This window comes from Asparagus officinalis, chromosome 1 (genome assembly GCF_001876935.1).
Source record: "Asparagus officinalis chromosome 1, Aspof.V1, whole genome shotgun sequence".
Taxonomy (NCBI): Eukaryota; Viridiplantae; Streptophyta; class Magnoliopsida; order Asparagales; family Asparagaceae; genus Asparagus; species Asparagus officinalis.
The window spans coordinates 130,528,547-130,543,581 of NC_033794.1; the positions used below are offsets into that span (position 1 = coordinate 130,528,547).

The 15,035-nt window shown below is 36.7% G+C and overlaps 1 protein-coding gene across 1 annotated transcript; it reads left to right on the top strand.

Moving 5' to 3' along the window:
- On the top strand, nucleotides 1,820–7,521 carry LOC109820575 (probable galactinol--sucrose galactosyltransferase 2). Its single transcript, XM_020386769.1, has 14 exons — nucleotides 1,820–2,222; nucleotides 2,996–3,222; nucleotides 3,360–3,450; nucleotides 3,795–3,843; nucleotides 4,016–4,107; nucleotides 4,194–4,301; nucleotides 4,383–4,511; nucleotides 4,836–5,246; nucleotides 5,733–5,874; nucleotides 5,960–6,027; nucleotides 6,304–6,438; nucleotides 6,539–6,753; nucleotides 6,846–6,934; nucleotides 7,050–7,521. The coding sequence occupies exons 1-14, from the start codon at nucleotides 1,933–1,935 to the stop codon at nucleotides 7,326–7,328; spliced, it is 2,325 nt and encodes a 774-aa protein (XP_020242358.1). The 5' UTR covers nucleotides 1,820–1,932; the 3' UTR covers nucleotides 7,329–7,521.

Here is a 15,035-nt window from a genome sequence, read left to right on the forward strand (position 1 = left end):
TATTCTCCATGGGGTTTGTTCTCTATTTTAAATTTCTTCTAAAAATCTAGCTGTGGATTTGTGATGTAAAGTCATAATTTTATACTGTCATCTTAAAATCCCTTTTAAGTAGAGATTAATGGGTATCCTTGTCATAGAAGGAGATTTTCTCCTTGACGCCTATGTGACACAATCTCCACCATCTTCATAAAGTAAGAGAGAGTGTGCGAATTGATGGGGATTTGTGCCTACCTTATGAAGATGATGGAGATTGTGCCACATAGGTGAAAAGGAGGGAAATCGACTCCTATGACAAGTATACACATTAATCTCTTCTAAATATGAAAGCTCCCAAATTATTATAAGAATTAGTGTTTTATTTTAATTTTGAGTAGCGTTAGGGGGGCCCCAAATATGGAACAGTGGGAGGGGACACGTGAGGTATTCCCTCCCCACTGTATGATACATCGTTCATGATGTTCAAGACTTTTCCCAGAGTATGAAAGCACAAGCCTATCAATACGGCTAACCCTCCCCAGCAAAATCCTCCTATCCCAACGCAAGGAATTTGAGACTCACATTTCTCCTCTTAGGGGCTGTTTGGTTGTTTTCCGAAAAAAATCGGAAATGGAAATGTCACATTTCATTTGATTTCAACCCATTTCAAGAGTTTTCCCACATTTCTTTTTTTGTGTTTGTTTCGCAAAGAAATCACCTCATTTCACCGCCACAAAGAGACAAAAAAAGCCGCAATAGTAACAGTGCACCACATTTCTATTTCTTGTGTTTGTTTGAACAAAAAGCAAAGGAAAGAGAAATCAGCCCATTTAAATAATCTGTTTTATTCAGCTTTACTATTCTAACAGTGCTTTTAGTAATAAATAATTCATTGAAGTGACATTTCCAAGTGTTTTCAGAGGTTTTTGTTGTGAAAACACATTTCTTAAAAAGCTGATGTGGCATCCTACGTGGCGTTTCATTTCTTTAAATTACAAAATGAAACAAACTGAAGAAATGGAAAACCCTTGAAACCAAAATCCTATGTGGCACATAAGAGATTTCTTGAAAGATGATGTGGCGGGTGTTTTCTCATTTTTTTTGACCAAACAAACAGACCCTTATATTAGGCTAAAATCTTTCCATCGTTGAATTGAACAATTTTGTCCATTATTAATGAGAATCATAGGTGGACCTTTCAAGGGGTGCACCTTTTCTTGCTGATGTGGGTCCATCACCAGGCACTTCACACCAAACCTATAGGAGGCAAAAAAAAAAAAATCTTATGGAGTGCAGTCCATGGAAAATCATAAGGAAAGATTGCAGAAAGTGACACGTGTAATTGGTGTAAAACAGTATATTAACCCCTGCAATAAGTAAAAAAAAGTAATAAAAACACATAGAATATCAGTTAAAAAAACCAAAATATTAAATTGAAAAGACAATGCAAATATAGATGCAGTTATCAACTTTAAAATTAATGGCGAGACACATTAATTTCTCAACTTCTCCGTAGAGGAAACAAAACCATGTAATCCGGCCCCTCAGTAGAATGTCATCTATGGAGAAATGTGAGGGTGACACAACTCATATCTTAATGAACACAACACTAATGTTGTTTATATATGGATGGGATCACTGTGGTTTAAAAACTATAGACATGTGACTGCATTGATAATTATTGAACTAATATGTCATATGTAATACCTTAAGAGTGCATTCTATAGGACCTTTTTTCCTCTGCATGATTTTTTTAAGAGGACCCCCTCCGCTGAGGATGTTATTTTTTTCCGACACCCGTCAACAAATAATATCCAAACACAGTCTCACGCTTCACCACAAGCCCACATCCTGCTCTATCTCTTTAACAAAAAAAAAAAAAAAATTGTTCCAACGGTCAACAAAAAAAAAGAGGGAGAAGAAAGCTTATAATTAAGCTTTATTCTCAAACCAACGATGCTCTCTCTTCATCAAACTTCTTCTCTCAATTCTCTCTTCTTGCCAAGTCATCGTAAAATTCAACATTATGGGTTTCCAAGATTTCGAAGGACGTGGAGGAATTCAATGGCCTTGGCCACAAAACCTCTGTTAGAAGATGGGGTTTTGAGGATTGATGGGCGAGATACACTTACGGAGGTGCCCGAAAATGTCGTCGTGTCTCCGGCGATGGAGGGGGCGGTGTACTTGGGGGCGGCGGCCGAGGAGGGGAAGAGCAGCCGCCATGTCTTCAAGCTTGGTGTTCTTAGGTGAGTTCTTGTACGTAGTACGTGTGTTTCAGTCATTTGAGAGTTCATCATGGTTTGTAAGAATTCATCATGGTTTCTTTTGCAATCTTAGTTGGTTTTTTTTAGGGTAAATGGCACATAACCCCCTCACCTATAATTTCACTTAATTTGCACCAAACCCCCCTCGAACCATTTATTCAGATCCCTCTGAATTCATAATAAAGAGGGTGTTACTTGCAATTTATTTTTTCTAAAATCGGCATTTTGCAGTCGTTACGGCTAGGAAATGAGTTGAGAGGATTTGGTAAAACAGTTTTATTAGCACTTTTACCTGTAAAAATCAGGCAGTGTCACTTCCCCCCTCAATTTAGAGAACAACTCAGTCCTTTCTTTCCAGTAAAACTAAAGCTAAAAGATAATTTATCTGTTCTTAGATGTTATGACAATTTTCATCTCTAAAATCAGTTAATATGCAAAAACAAGTGGTTAAAAGAGAACGTACTCCAGCTGAGCATAAGCTTCACTCACAACATCAAGATGGTGAGAATTTCTCTAGCTATTTAGACCTTCACCACAGTATCAGTTATGACAATCTTAGTGTTTGATGAATAATCGAATCGGATCGCTATCTGATAAATAATTCAGATAATTGGGTAGAAACAACACATCTCTTCATTATGTTCCGCGATAAAGCTTAAGCTAAGCTTCTATGTTACATGAAAAGAAAACTATGCTTATGTACATTGGTCTTTTGATGGGTAATTATCTCAATTATACGCAACTGTTAATTGCAGGGATCATCGGCTACTCTCCTTATTTAGATTCAAGATATGGTGGATGATACCGCGAATGGGAAATTCAGCAAGCGATGTCCCAAAAGAAACACAAATGTTGCTCTTGGAAGCAAAAGGCGATAAAAATGAAACATTCTATATCGTGTTATTGCCTGTATTGGATGGGCTCTTTAGGACCAGTTTGCAAGGGAATTCATCGGATGAACTTGAGTTTTGCATCGAAAGTGGTAGTCATCTAGTAGACCTATTCCTCTTATTGCTAGGAAAAAAAATTTTGTAGCGAATGTTTGTGGGTGGGTATTACAATTTAGAACTTTATACTACATGTTTCTGGTATCTTATGTTATTGTGATATTGAACATAGGTGACCCTGAGGTAGAAGAATCTCAATTCTCAGAAGCAGTGTTTGTGAACTATGGTGATAATCCTTTTGATCTTATGAAAGATTCCATGAAGTAAGCCCGTATAGTCCTACTCCATTTTTTGGGGGTTAATTGTGCATAGACCCCCAATAGTTTTGAACTTACACCCTTGTAGTCTCATTGTTGCAGATAGACAATCGAAGTTAAATTCTTTTTGACTCTTTTATTCTGGGTGAAATTTTGGCAGATATTTCCCCTGGGTGAAATTTGCGAGTCTATCTAAGTGTAAAAGATAAAATTTAACCCAAGGGTTCTATATGCGATAATGAAACCGCAGCGCAGTAGGTTCAAAATGAGGATACAACAATGTGCAATAACCCTTGTTTTTTTTTCAAATTATCTTTTATAAAACGTTTTTGTTGTCATGAATGTCACAGAATACTAGAAGAACTAAAGGGTACTTTTTCGCCTCGTGAAAAGAAGAAGGCAAGTAGATGATTCAAGGGTTCTTCTGATTTTATGCTAACTTTAATCATTTTTATCAATTTCATACGCCATAAGATATTTCAATTAAAAATATTTGTTGAGTGAAAAATTTACTATATGTACTGATTTTTTGAATCAGATATATCATATATGTATTGATTTTTTTAATCAGATGCCAGAAATGTTGGACTGGTTTGGTTGGTGCACTTGGGATGCCTTTTATTTTGATGTAAATCCTCAAGGAATTGAACAAGGTCTAAGGAGGTAAATATTCTTTGTTTTCTTTATTTCTCTTATTGTAAAATTGTAAGAATATAGTCGATCCCTATATATTTTTTTTGTGCATTTAGTTTATCATCAGGAGGGACTCCACCAAGATTTCTGATAATAGATGATGGTTGGCAAGATGTAGATAATGAATTCCAGAAAGAAGGTGAACCAATTATTGAAGGTTCTCAGTAAGTTAATTATTTATTTATTTATTTTTATTATCAGAATCCATTTTCATACTCTTAATATTTTCATATATCAATTTGTAGATGGGGAGGAAGGCTAGCAAGCATCAATGAAAACAGCAAATTCAACAGCTCTGCAGGTTTATCAGTTAATGGAGAAATAAATGACATGAAGGACTTCATCACAGCTATTAAAAAGACATTTGGGTTAAAGTATGCAAATTATACATCATGTCATCTCCTTTCTCCATTAAAAATTCTAGGGTTAATTGTAGATAGACCCCCTTGACTATCACCCGGTTATAGATGGATACCCTCTGTAGTTATAATGTGGCAGATAAACCGCCCAGAGTGAAATTTTTTGACTCTTTTACCCTCTGAGAAAGAGAAAATTATTTTACGGTGAAGAGACCTACCGGGGGTAAAAGAGTCACAAAAAAATCACTCAGAGAGTATTTGCAACAACAAAACTATAGGGCATCTATCTACAATTAACCCTTAAATTCTACCCTGATATATGTTTCATAAAATTCTCAGGTACGTGTATGTTTGGCATGCTCTTATGGGGTACTGGGGAGGAGTTCATCCAAATGCACAGAAAACCAAGAAATATAACTCTACGCTACTTTACCCTAGTCAATCTCCTGGAAATCTCGCACATTCAAATGATGCAGCTATGGATAGCATGGATAAATATGGTGTTGCTATGATTGATCCTAACAAAGCATTTGAATTCTATGACGATCTACATAGTTATCTAGTCTCACAAAAGGTTGATGGTGTTAAAGTTGACGTACAAAATATTCTCGAAACTTTGGCGAAAGGTTATGGTGGTCGTGTATCTTTAACTCATCAATTTCAGCAAGCACTCGAGAAATCTATATCGAAAAACTTTAGGGATAATAGCATAATTTGCTGCATGGGTCAGAATACAGACTCTATCTACAGGTAAATGTCACAGTTTTACACTACTTCCTGATTCCAAAACTCATTTGAGAAACATTGTCAATAAGGTAAATTTCACAAAACCCCCCTGAGCTTTGGCAGATTTCTGCACAGAACTCCCTAGCTTTTGTAAGCCATAGAATCTCCCTGAACTTGTCTCACTGAAGTATCAAGACTGACGACAGTTACCTTAAGTTGTCACGTGCGCTGAGAATGTTTGGACAATTTTGGACCTATTTGCTAAATAGAATTTCTATATCACCCCTTTTGCCTGAGGGTATATAAAAATGACCTTTGGCTTTCAGGCCTTTTACTCTGTCCGTTAACACTGTTCACGAGAATCTCCACAGATTCAGGGAATTTAGTATAATTTGAAAGTTCGAGGGGATTTCTGTGATTGTAAAGTTAAGGGGGTTTTGTGCCAAGCCCCTCAAAGTTCAGAGGGTAGCAAATTTACCCTTATTTCTACTAATACGCAAAATTTTGCAGTTCAAAAGTAAGTGCTATCACCAGAGCATCAGATGATTATATGCCAAAAAACGAGACATCGCAAACTTTGCATGTCGCTGCTGTCGCCTTTAATAGCATATTTCTTGGGGAAGTTGTGGTTCCAGATTGGGATATGTTCTATGTAAGGAAGTGATTATGATGTTTCTAAAGTTCGATAATGTTTATATCTCTGAATTGTTGGTGAAGTTTTAGGAATTTGATTTCAGAGCAAACACTACGCAGCGGAGTTTCATGCAGCTGCAAGGGCTTTGGGTGGCTGTGGTGTGTATGTCAGGTAAGCTCATGTGGTTATTTTACATGAATTATGAATCAACTTAATTCATATACATTAACATCTGTATTGTATATTAGTAACCTTTTACCAGTTCAAACTTCAAAGGCAGGTATCTCATTTTAACTCTATGTAAATATTATTTAATACCCGAATAAGAAACAACTCATCAGATTATTGATGATCAAAACAAGTTTCGCTACGAATCCTCAGAAAATTCTACAAACAAATCATTTAATTCCTGAATAAGAACAAGAATAACGACCTAAAAATTTACAGCGACAAGCCAAACGAGCACGACTTCACATTGCTCAGAAAGCTCGTACTCCCCGATGGTTCAGTCCTAAGAGCTAAGTATCCCGGTAGGCCAACCAGAGACTGCTTATTCAATGATCCAGTCACGGACGGTAAAAAGTAAATTTCTACACTTAAACGTATCTGTAGTGTTCATTCACATAGTTTATTCACGTACGGGTATAACTTATCTAATTTCATATTTGCATGTATTCGTCAGTCTTCTAAAGATTTGGAATGTGAATGAGGTTACCGGGGTTCTAGGAGTATTTAACTGTCAAGGAGCAGGGTCATGGTATGGTGTCGATGGCGCTCAAAATACAAGCCCGGAAACTGAAATCAAAGGTTTTGTGAGTCCAAGTGATGTTGAGCATCTTGAAGAAGTTGCAGGAGAGGATTGGACTGGTGATTGTGCTGTTTATTCTTATAATGCTGGTATGCAGATTTTATTTTATTAAAAAAAAGAATCTTTGTGTTCGTAAAGTTTGGAGTGGTGGTTCGATTTCGGTTTATTTTGCAACTTGCAGGTTCTCTACGTAGATGGCCAAAGGATGGGTCATTTGATGTTGCTCTTAAAGTTCTAGAGTCTGAAGTTTTTACAATTTCTCCAATCAAGGTACACTTGCTGAACAAATATTTTTTTTGTTGTTTTACACAAGGACAAATTTCACAAAACCGTCTAAATTTCAGGCATTATTTCCTGAAGGCTACTCATTCATTGTTTGATGCAGAGTTACAACCAAACAATTCAGTTTGCACCCATCGGACTCGTAAAAATGTACAATTCAGGGGGAGCTGTCAAAGCCGTTGAGCTCTCAGGTGAAGATAACTGCCGTCTGCGCATCGAAGGGAGAGGGCCAGGTCTCTTCGGTGCTTATTCAAGCAGAGAACCAAAAACTTGTACGGTGAACTCGAAAGATGTAGGGTTCAACTTTAGCAGCAAGGACAACTTTTTGACGCTAACAATTCCTCTTGGGCGCAAGTCTTGGACATTAGATGTACACTATTGAGGGTCGGTCTGGTCTTCAAACGGAGTTCTGTTACAATTTTTTTCGTATCACTGTGCTGGATGACCTATATAAGTACATTACAGAGTATAAAAGTTCATCATCTAAGAAATGTAAAATGTTCTTGTAAATCTCTGATCTGAGTTTCTGTCGTCGCATATTCTTCTTACTTGTAAGCAGGGGATGGCTTTTCAAATGTGCTCTTCCTGTTTGTGTGAAATTTTATAGCCTGGTTTGGCGATATTCACCCCGCATTGTGGCGTATTTTGTCTTGTGACATTTATAAGCTTTGATTTGATAAATCTGCCTAGAGCGGAAACGACGTATAGAACAATAGAGCTTGAATCACAAGAGAACCTTCAGCTTATAAAGAAGCCCAGGCTGCTAGCGTAGAAGGTTGTTTCAACAACAGGAGGAAAAAGGAGACAACCTTTTTACGATATGAATATTTATAAAGTTGAGGAACAGATTCATTTTTTGGCTGTTTGGACGGTTGAAATAGGGAGAAAAGAAAGAGAGTGATTACATTTTTGCAAGAGAGGAGTATGAGTAACGTTTGCATTTGGTAATTCTGGAAGATTATATATTGAGAGCGAGCGATGCTTAAATTTGATGGTTTAGGGAGGTGATATCGAGTGGTTTCGGGGCGAGTCAAAACTCATGATTTAACCCTAACTCATGTGATAAGTGATTCTTGTGTAGTATGATGGGTGTTGGCATGTTGAGCTACTTTTCAATTCTCAACCATAATAAACAAGTTTGATTGCGGTCCAAGAACCAAACAAGGGAAAAACTTCCAGAACCAACTACCAAGCAAAAGTAGTTAGAATGTAGAGGATAAAATAAGGGAACAAAAAAGAATGCAAGGGATAAAATCATAATACTGACAAATATTAGAAAGCTGAGTTAACAAGTATATTTTCCATAATGCTCACAAAAATTTGCGTTTCAGTACCCAAATCTCATTAACCACATCCCATCCTCCTCGGGTCATCAGAAATACAACTAATGGAAAAGACACCGTCTTGGAAGTTAAAGCATACCCTTTGAGCAAGAGATAATAATACATAACCAGTGCATAAAAACTGAAGTCGAGTTTTAACGACCCCTGCCACGGCCACGTCCACGTCCTCGGCCCCTTCCTCGTCCCAAAGCCCTCCCTGATCCAAGGGGAAGAAGAGGCCATAAATATGATGAAATGACTAAGAAATTCGAGCTAGTTCTTTGAAAAAATCTCACCTAGCATATGACATCTAAAGATACTATAACTTTTTTTCAAAATCTCAAGCTTAGAAAAGGTTAGTTTTAGGGAAATTTTAATAATACTAGCATGAACTGATATGGAACGGTATGGCTTTTGTACAAAACCACCATAAAGTATTTTTATCAGAGAAAAACACCACAAAACTTTCAGGATGGAAAAAGAACTACTATATACCATCAGAAACTATATGAAATCTTTATAATAATACTTGAAACTCCATGGTAGTTATTCAACAATAACATGTAGTGACTTTATCCAAACCATGTTACCGTCATTTAGTAACATAATAAAAGTTCATAGTTCTAGTTCAAGGGGCAGTTTTTTGCAAGTTTTGTCGTCTTTTTCTCTAATAAAATAGTTTATGATATTTTTATGCAAAACCTCTAGTAGTTCATGGAGGTTTTACTTAAATTACATGACGTGGAAAAAAAAAGTTGTCCTGCGCCTGTGTGACCTATCCTACCATGAGATATCAGAATGCTACCCACTTCAACTTCAAGTGCATTAAAAACTAATTTTAAAGTATTTTGACCCAAAATTTCCTAGTATTTTCATACAGAGAATTGTTTCTTGTACTTATCTTTTTATTAAGAGAATCAAACAATTATCATGACCATGGTTAGAAGTTAGAATATACCTGCAGTCGGCTTCTTGGGCTTAACCCTCGGCGTTTCTTCAACCAATAAAGTCTCCAGATTTAAGCTGTCCGGGAGGATGTAGTATCTGATATTGTTTCCTCTAACACTCAAATGATCCAGTGTAACTGGGTTCTTTCCTTTCAGTGTAAGCTTCACTGTCTTCAAATGTGTGTTCATACTGATATCAACTCCTGTAAGAAGCCAAAATATGCAAGGATTAAATATAAGAATTTCATCTCAATAAACACACGCAAATAGCACTCCTCCCGAGCTCAATAAACAAACTACCACCAATGAACAAAGCAATAATGAGAAAACAATCAGAACCTCAGGCATATATGATCTGGGGTACTCATCAATTCTAAAACCAAAATAATCAGTAAAGAATAATTTCTAATTTATACAATCAGTTTCCTGACTATCTATCATTTCATCCCCGAATTTGATGTTCATATAATGAACAGTTTTTAATCTTTATCATTCAAAATTCCCAGTTAGCTCGTAAGCATTTTCTTCAATATGGTAAGGAGCTTCGTGGTACACGAGACTGCCATTTTATGTTTGTTTCCCGCATATTCCCAAGATGAAAACATAGACCAGAACACTGTACAAAGGACTATGTGCTTGTAAGAATTAAATTAGGAGCCACAAGTTGCCATTTTTACAGTAAATGCAATTCTCTTGTGGCCATTTTTTCTGCTAATGCAATTCAGATTTCTATTCCCATAGACTTGTATAGAACTAAATTTCTTCCATGATTAGGATTAATGAAACATTCCAAGAGAATATCAGAGAACAAGTGTTGCTGTAACTATTTAGAAGGCAAAGGCATGTGTCGTGATATATAGAATTCTAGAAAGCTCCCGAGAAGGAGAGGTTCAACTTTTTGAGGTGGATAGGAGGGTTTTAATTTGTATGTGCATGTTGTTTAGGGGCTGTTTGGTTGTTTTCCGAAAAAAATCGGAAATGGAAATGTCACATTTCATTTGCTTTCATCACATTTCAAGACATTTCCCAGTTTTCTTTTTTTCTGTTTGTTTCGCAAAGAAATCACCTCATTTCACCGCCATGTCACACTAAAAACAAAAAAAGCCGCAATAGTAACAGTAGAATAGATTTCCATTTCTTGTGTTTGTTTGTGAACAAAAAAAGAGAAATATAGGTCAGCCGCAATAGTAACAGTAAAATCAGCATTTAAATAATCTGTTTTATTCTCTTATACTATTTCAACAGTGCTTTTATTAATTAAAGATTCATAGAAGTGACATTTCCAAGTGTTTTCAGAGGTTTTTGGTGTGAAAACACATTTCTTAAAATTTGACATGGCATCCTACGTGGCATCTCCCTTTTCTTAAAACTCAAAATGAAACAAACATGTGAAATGGAAAACGGTTGAAACCAAAATCTGAGGTGGCAGGGGGAGATTTCCTCAAAGGTGACATGGCGGGGGGGTTTCTCATTTTTTTTGGGCAAACAAACAGCCCCTTAATGGAAGAAAACCAGGCTGGAGACCCAATGGATGAAATACGTAGAACAATGTGTCCTTTTGCTTCTTCAGTATGAAAACCCCAAAAATGGTTATGAAAAGACCTAACTCTAAAATCTGATCGATGGATGCATCTCCTAACGAGCCAGAGCACAGCACAGTCATAGAGGCCAGTTCGTTTTTATTATTACCGTTGCAGCGGGGGGCTTCACAGACACAGAAAATGTATATACAAGAGTGGAGAATAACAACACTGAATAAACACAGTGAAGACAAAGAGTACAGCACATAAGAATTTAACGTGGTTCGCTCAGTATGACCTACATCCACGGGCGAGAATAACAGTGAACTTCACTAATCACAAAAGAGAAGATTACAAAGAGGAGATCACTCTCTAACCAAAGAATCACACAAATAAAGAGATTTCTCTTTCTATCTATCTCTCTTCTCTCTAACTCTTCTCTGTCCTGATGCATCTGAGCTCTCTCCTACCCTCTTTTATAACCTCTCAAAATTAAAATTAAAATAAAAAATGGTTGGTAGAACAGTAAACTTGGTTGGTGGTATAGTGAACTTGGTTGGTGAGTGTTGAATATTTCAAAGTCGCATGACAAATTTTCACATTGACTTTGAATATGAAGATCTTCTCTTCACTCTTGCTGTCTCGCCAGAAGCCTCTTACGGGCTCAACCTCCGTTTGTTGTACTCCAAGAAATTCGACACAATGCTCGAACTTGCGCAAAGGTACGGGCTTCGTCATCATATCTACTAAATTATTTGCAGTACCAATTTTCTCAATCTTAATGATTTTAATTTCTCTGATAAAATGATATTTGACATCTATATGTTTGGTTTTTTCATGATACATCTAATGCTTCGTCAAATGTATAGCACTCTGGTTGTCACAAAATACCGTAGTAATACCTTGGTGTAAGCCGAGATCTTCAACCAAACCTCTCAACCAAATGGTTTCTTTCACTGCTTCTGTCGCTGCCATATACTTTGTCTCTGTGATAGACAAAGTAAATGTTAACTGTAGAGTTGCCTTCCAATTAATGACACCACCTGAAAGAGTGAATATATAACATGTCAGTGATCGTCTCTTATCCAAATCGCCTGCATAATCTGAATCAGAATAGCCAAGTATTTTACAATCTGAGTTTGTGTTTTTGCCAAAATACAAACCAATATTAGCAGATCCTCTCAAATATCTAAGTATCCATTTCATAGCCTGCCAATGGACCTTTTCAGCCTTATCCATATACTGACTCACAACTCTGACTGCATGTGAAATATCTGGACGAGTGCAAACCATGACATACATAATGCTTCCAACTGCACTAGCATAAGGAAAACAAGACATGTACTGCTCCTCCTCAATCTAAGGTGAAAAATCTGCTAAAAGATGAAAATGAGCAGCAAGCGGAGTCTTCAAAGGCTTGGCATCAAGCATGCTAAATCTCTCCAACACCTTCTTGATATACTTCTCCTGAGATAGGAATTAACTTCCTTCTCACATGTTCATGTGAATCTCCATCCTCAAAATCTTCTTTGCTTCTCCCATGTCCTTCATCTCAAACTCATGTTTGAGTTAAGATTTCAACTCATTGATTTCTAACATATCTTTAGCTGCAATCAACATGTCATCAACGTACAAAAGCAAGTACACAAAAGAACCATCATTGAGCTTTTTATGATAAACGCAACTATCATATTTACTCCTAGAGTAACCATACTCAAACATGAAAGTATTAAATCTCAAATATCACTGTCTCGGAGACTGTTTCAACCTATAAAGAGATTTTTATCAACCTGCACACATAATCTTCTTTTCCTTCAACAATGAACCCCTCTAGCTGATGCATAAATATCTGCTTCTCAAGCTCGCCCTATAGAAAAGTCGTCTTCACATCAATTTGCTCAAGCTCCAAATTAAAATGAGCAACCATGGCAAGCAACACACGGATTAAGATGTGTTTTACAACTGGAGATAATACTTCATTAAAATCTACACCTTTTGTCTGACTGTAGCCTTTAGCTACCAAACGTGTCTTGTACCTTACAGAATCTGTATCTGGAGCTCCTTTCTTCTTGAAGACCCATTTACAGCCAACGATCTTCAATCCCGTTGGTGGTTTCTAACTCCCATGTCTGGTTCTTGCGAAGAGACTTCATCTCTTCAGTCATCGCAACAGTCCAATTTGCAGCCTCATTGCTACTAATAGCCTCCTTATAGGTAGAAGGCTCTGGAGTCTCAATCGATTTTGGGATACTCAAAGCGTAAGCAAACATGTCTACATAGAATTGAGGAGGTCGGATCTGCCTTCTTAGTCTCCCGATGGCAATATTATATTATTACTCTTGCGGTGTATCAGCATCTGAAGTTGAATCTTCCGTAGTATCAACTAGTTCAACATGAACGCCCTCAAGCACTTTCTTTGAAGTTGAGCTCTCTAGACTCCTTTTCAGTACATGTGGTATCAACAACAAACTCCTTTCTCAGGTGAAGCATGGATTTCTCATCAAAAGTGTCATCCCTACTAATAATAAACTTAGGTGATTTGGGATCAGAACACCACAATCTATATCCCTTCATCCTAGTAACATATCCTAAAAAGATAGCTTTCTTTGTTCTGGGTTCAAGCTTATCATCATTAACATGAAAATAAGCAGAGCAATCAAATACTTTTAAATGAGAGTAATTAGCAGGGGCACTAGATCATACCTCTTCTAGAATCTTGAAATTAATTGTTGTAGAAGGAGATCTAATTATCAAATAGCAACCTGTATTGACCGTCTCCCTAAAAGTCATTTGACAAACTAGCATTAAAAAGCATGCACCGAGCTCTCTTTAAAAGTGTTATGTTCATTCTTTTCGCAACTCCATTTTGTTGTGATGTATGCCAAACTGTACGATAATGCACAATACCTTTATTCTTACAGAACTGATCAAACTCCATCACATTATCGGTTCTGAGGCGCTTCACTTTCTTTCATGTTTGCTTCTCAATCATAACTTTTCATTGCTTGAAGATTGCAAAGACATCACTCTTATGCTTCAAAGGATACACCCAAATTTTTCTAGAATAATCACCAATCAATGTTAGCAGAAAACGAGCTTCACCTTTCGATGAAACCTGAGGGACCCCAAACATCTGAATGGATATAATCTAAAGTACCATTGATTCTGTGGACATCAGTACTAAAAAAGACTATGATGTTTGCTGAAAACACAATGCTCACAAAAGTCTAGTTTGCTAGTTTTCTGACCACAAAGCAGACCTTGTTTGCTCAATATATCCACTCTTCTCACTCATATGCCCTAACCTCATATGCCACAAACGTGTAGTGTCAGAATCTGAATACTCTGAGAATGACACTGCTACAGTACATATCACTGTACTACCTTCAAGGATATAGGGGTATTTACATTCTTTCCTTTCATCACAATAAGAGAGCCTTTACTAACTCTCAAAACTTCACCTTCAGCCGAAAACTTAAAACCATTTGAGTCAATGGTGCCTAAAGAAATGAGATTATTCTTTAACTCTGGTATATGTCGGACATTGCTCAATGTTCTAACAATACCATCATAGGTTCTAATCTTAATTGATATGATACCAACAGTCTTGCAAGACACGTTATTTCTCAACAAAAGACGTTCCCACCATCGATAGACTGATATGTGACAAACCAAATTCACTATGCCACCAACCAACTTTACTATTCCACCAACCATTTTTCATTTTTTATAAATTTTGAAAGGTTATAAAAGGGAGGTTGGAGAGAGAGCTCAGATGCATCGGGACAGGGAGGAGTTAGAGAAAAGAGAGATAGAAAGAGAAATTTCTTTCTTTGTGTGATTCTTTGGTTAGAGAATGGTCTCCTCTTTGTAATCTTCTCTTTTGTGATTAGTAAAGTTCTCTGTTGTTCTCGTCCGTGGACGTATGTCATACTGACCGAACCACGTTAAATTCTTGTGTGTTGTTCTTTTTATCTTCACTATGTTTATTCAATGTTATTATTTTTCACTCTTGTATAGACATCTTCTGTGTCTATGAAGCCTCCCGCTATAACAAACTAGTATCAGAGCCTATCTTAGAATACATGTATCTGTTTATCGTATGATCTGTGTCTGTCACTAAAATTGGATCATCCATATTAGAAAATAGAAAATAAGTTAGATTATCATTTACTCTTTAAAGACACGGAGGTACTATTCACAAATATAGTACTATTCATAAATACTATTACTATTCATACATACGGTAACTATTCACAAGTACGATTATTGTTCTAATAGGCTTCAAGATGTCTTTCGT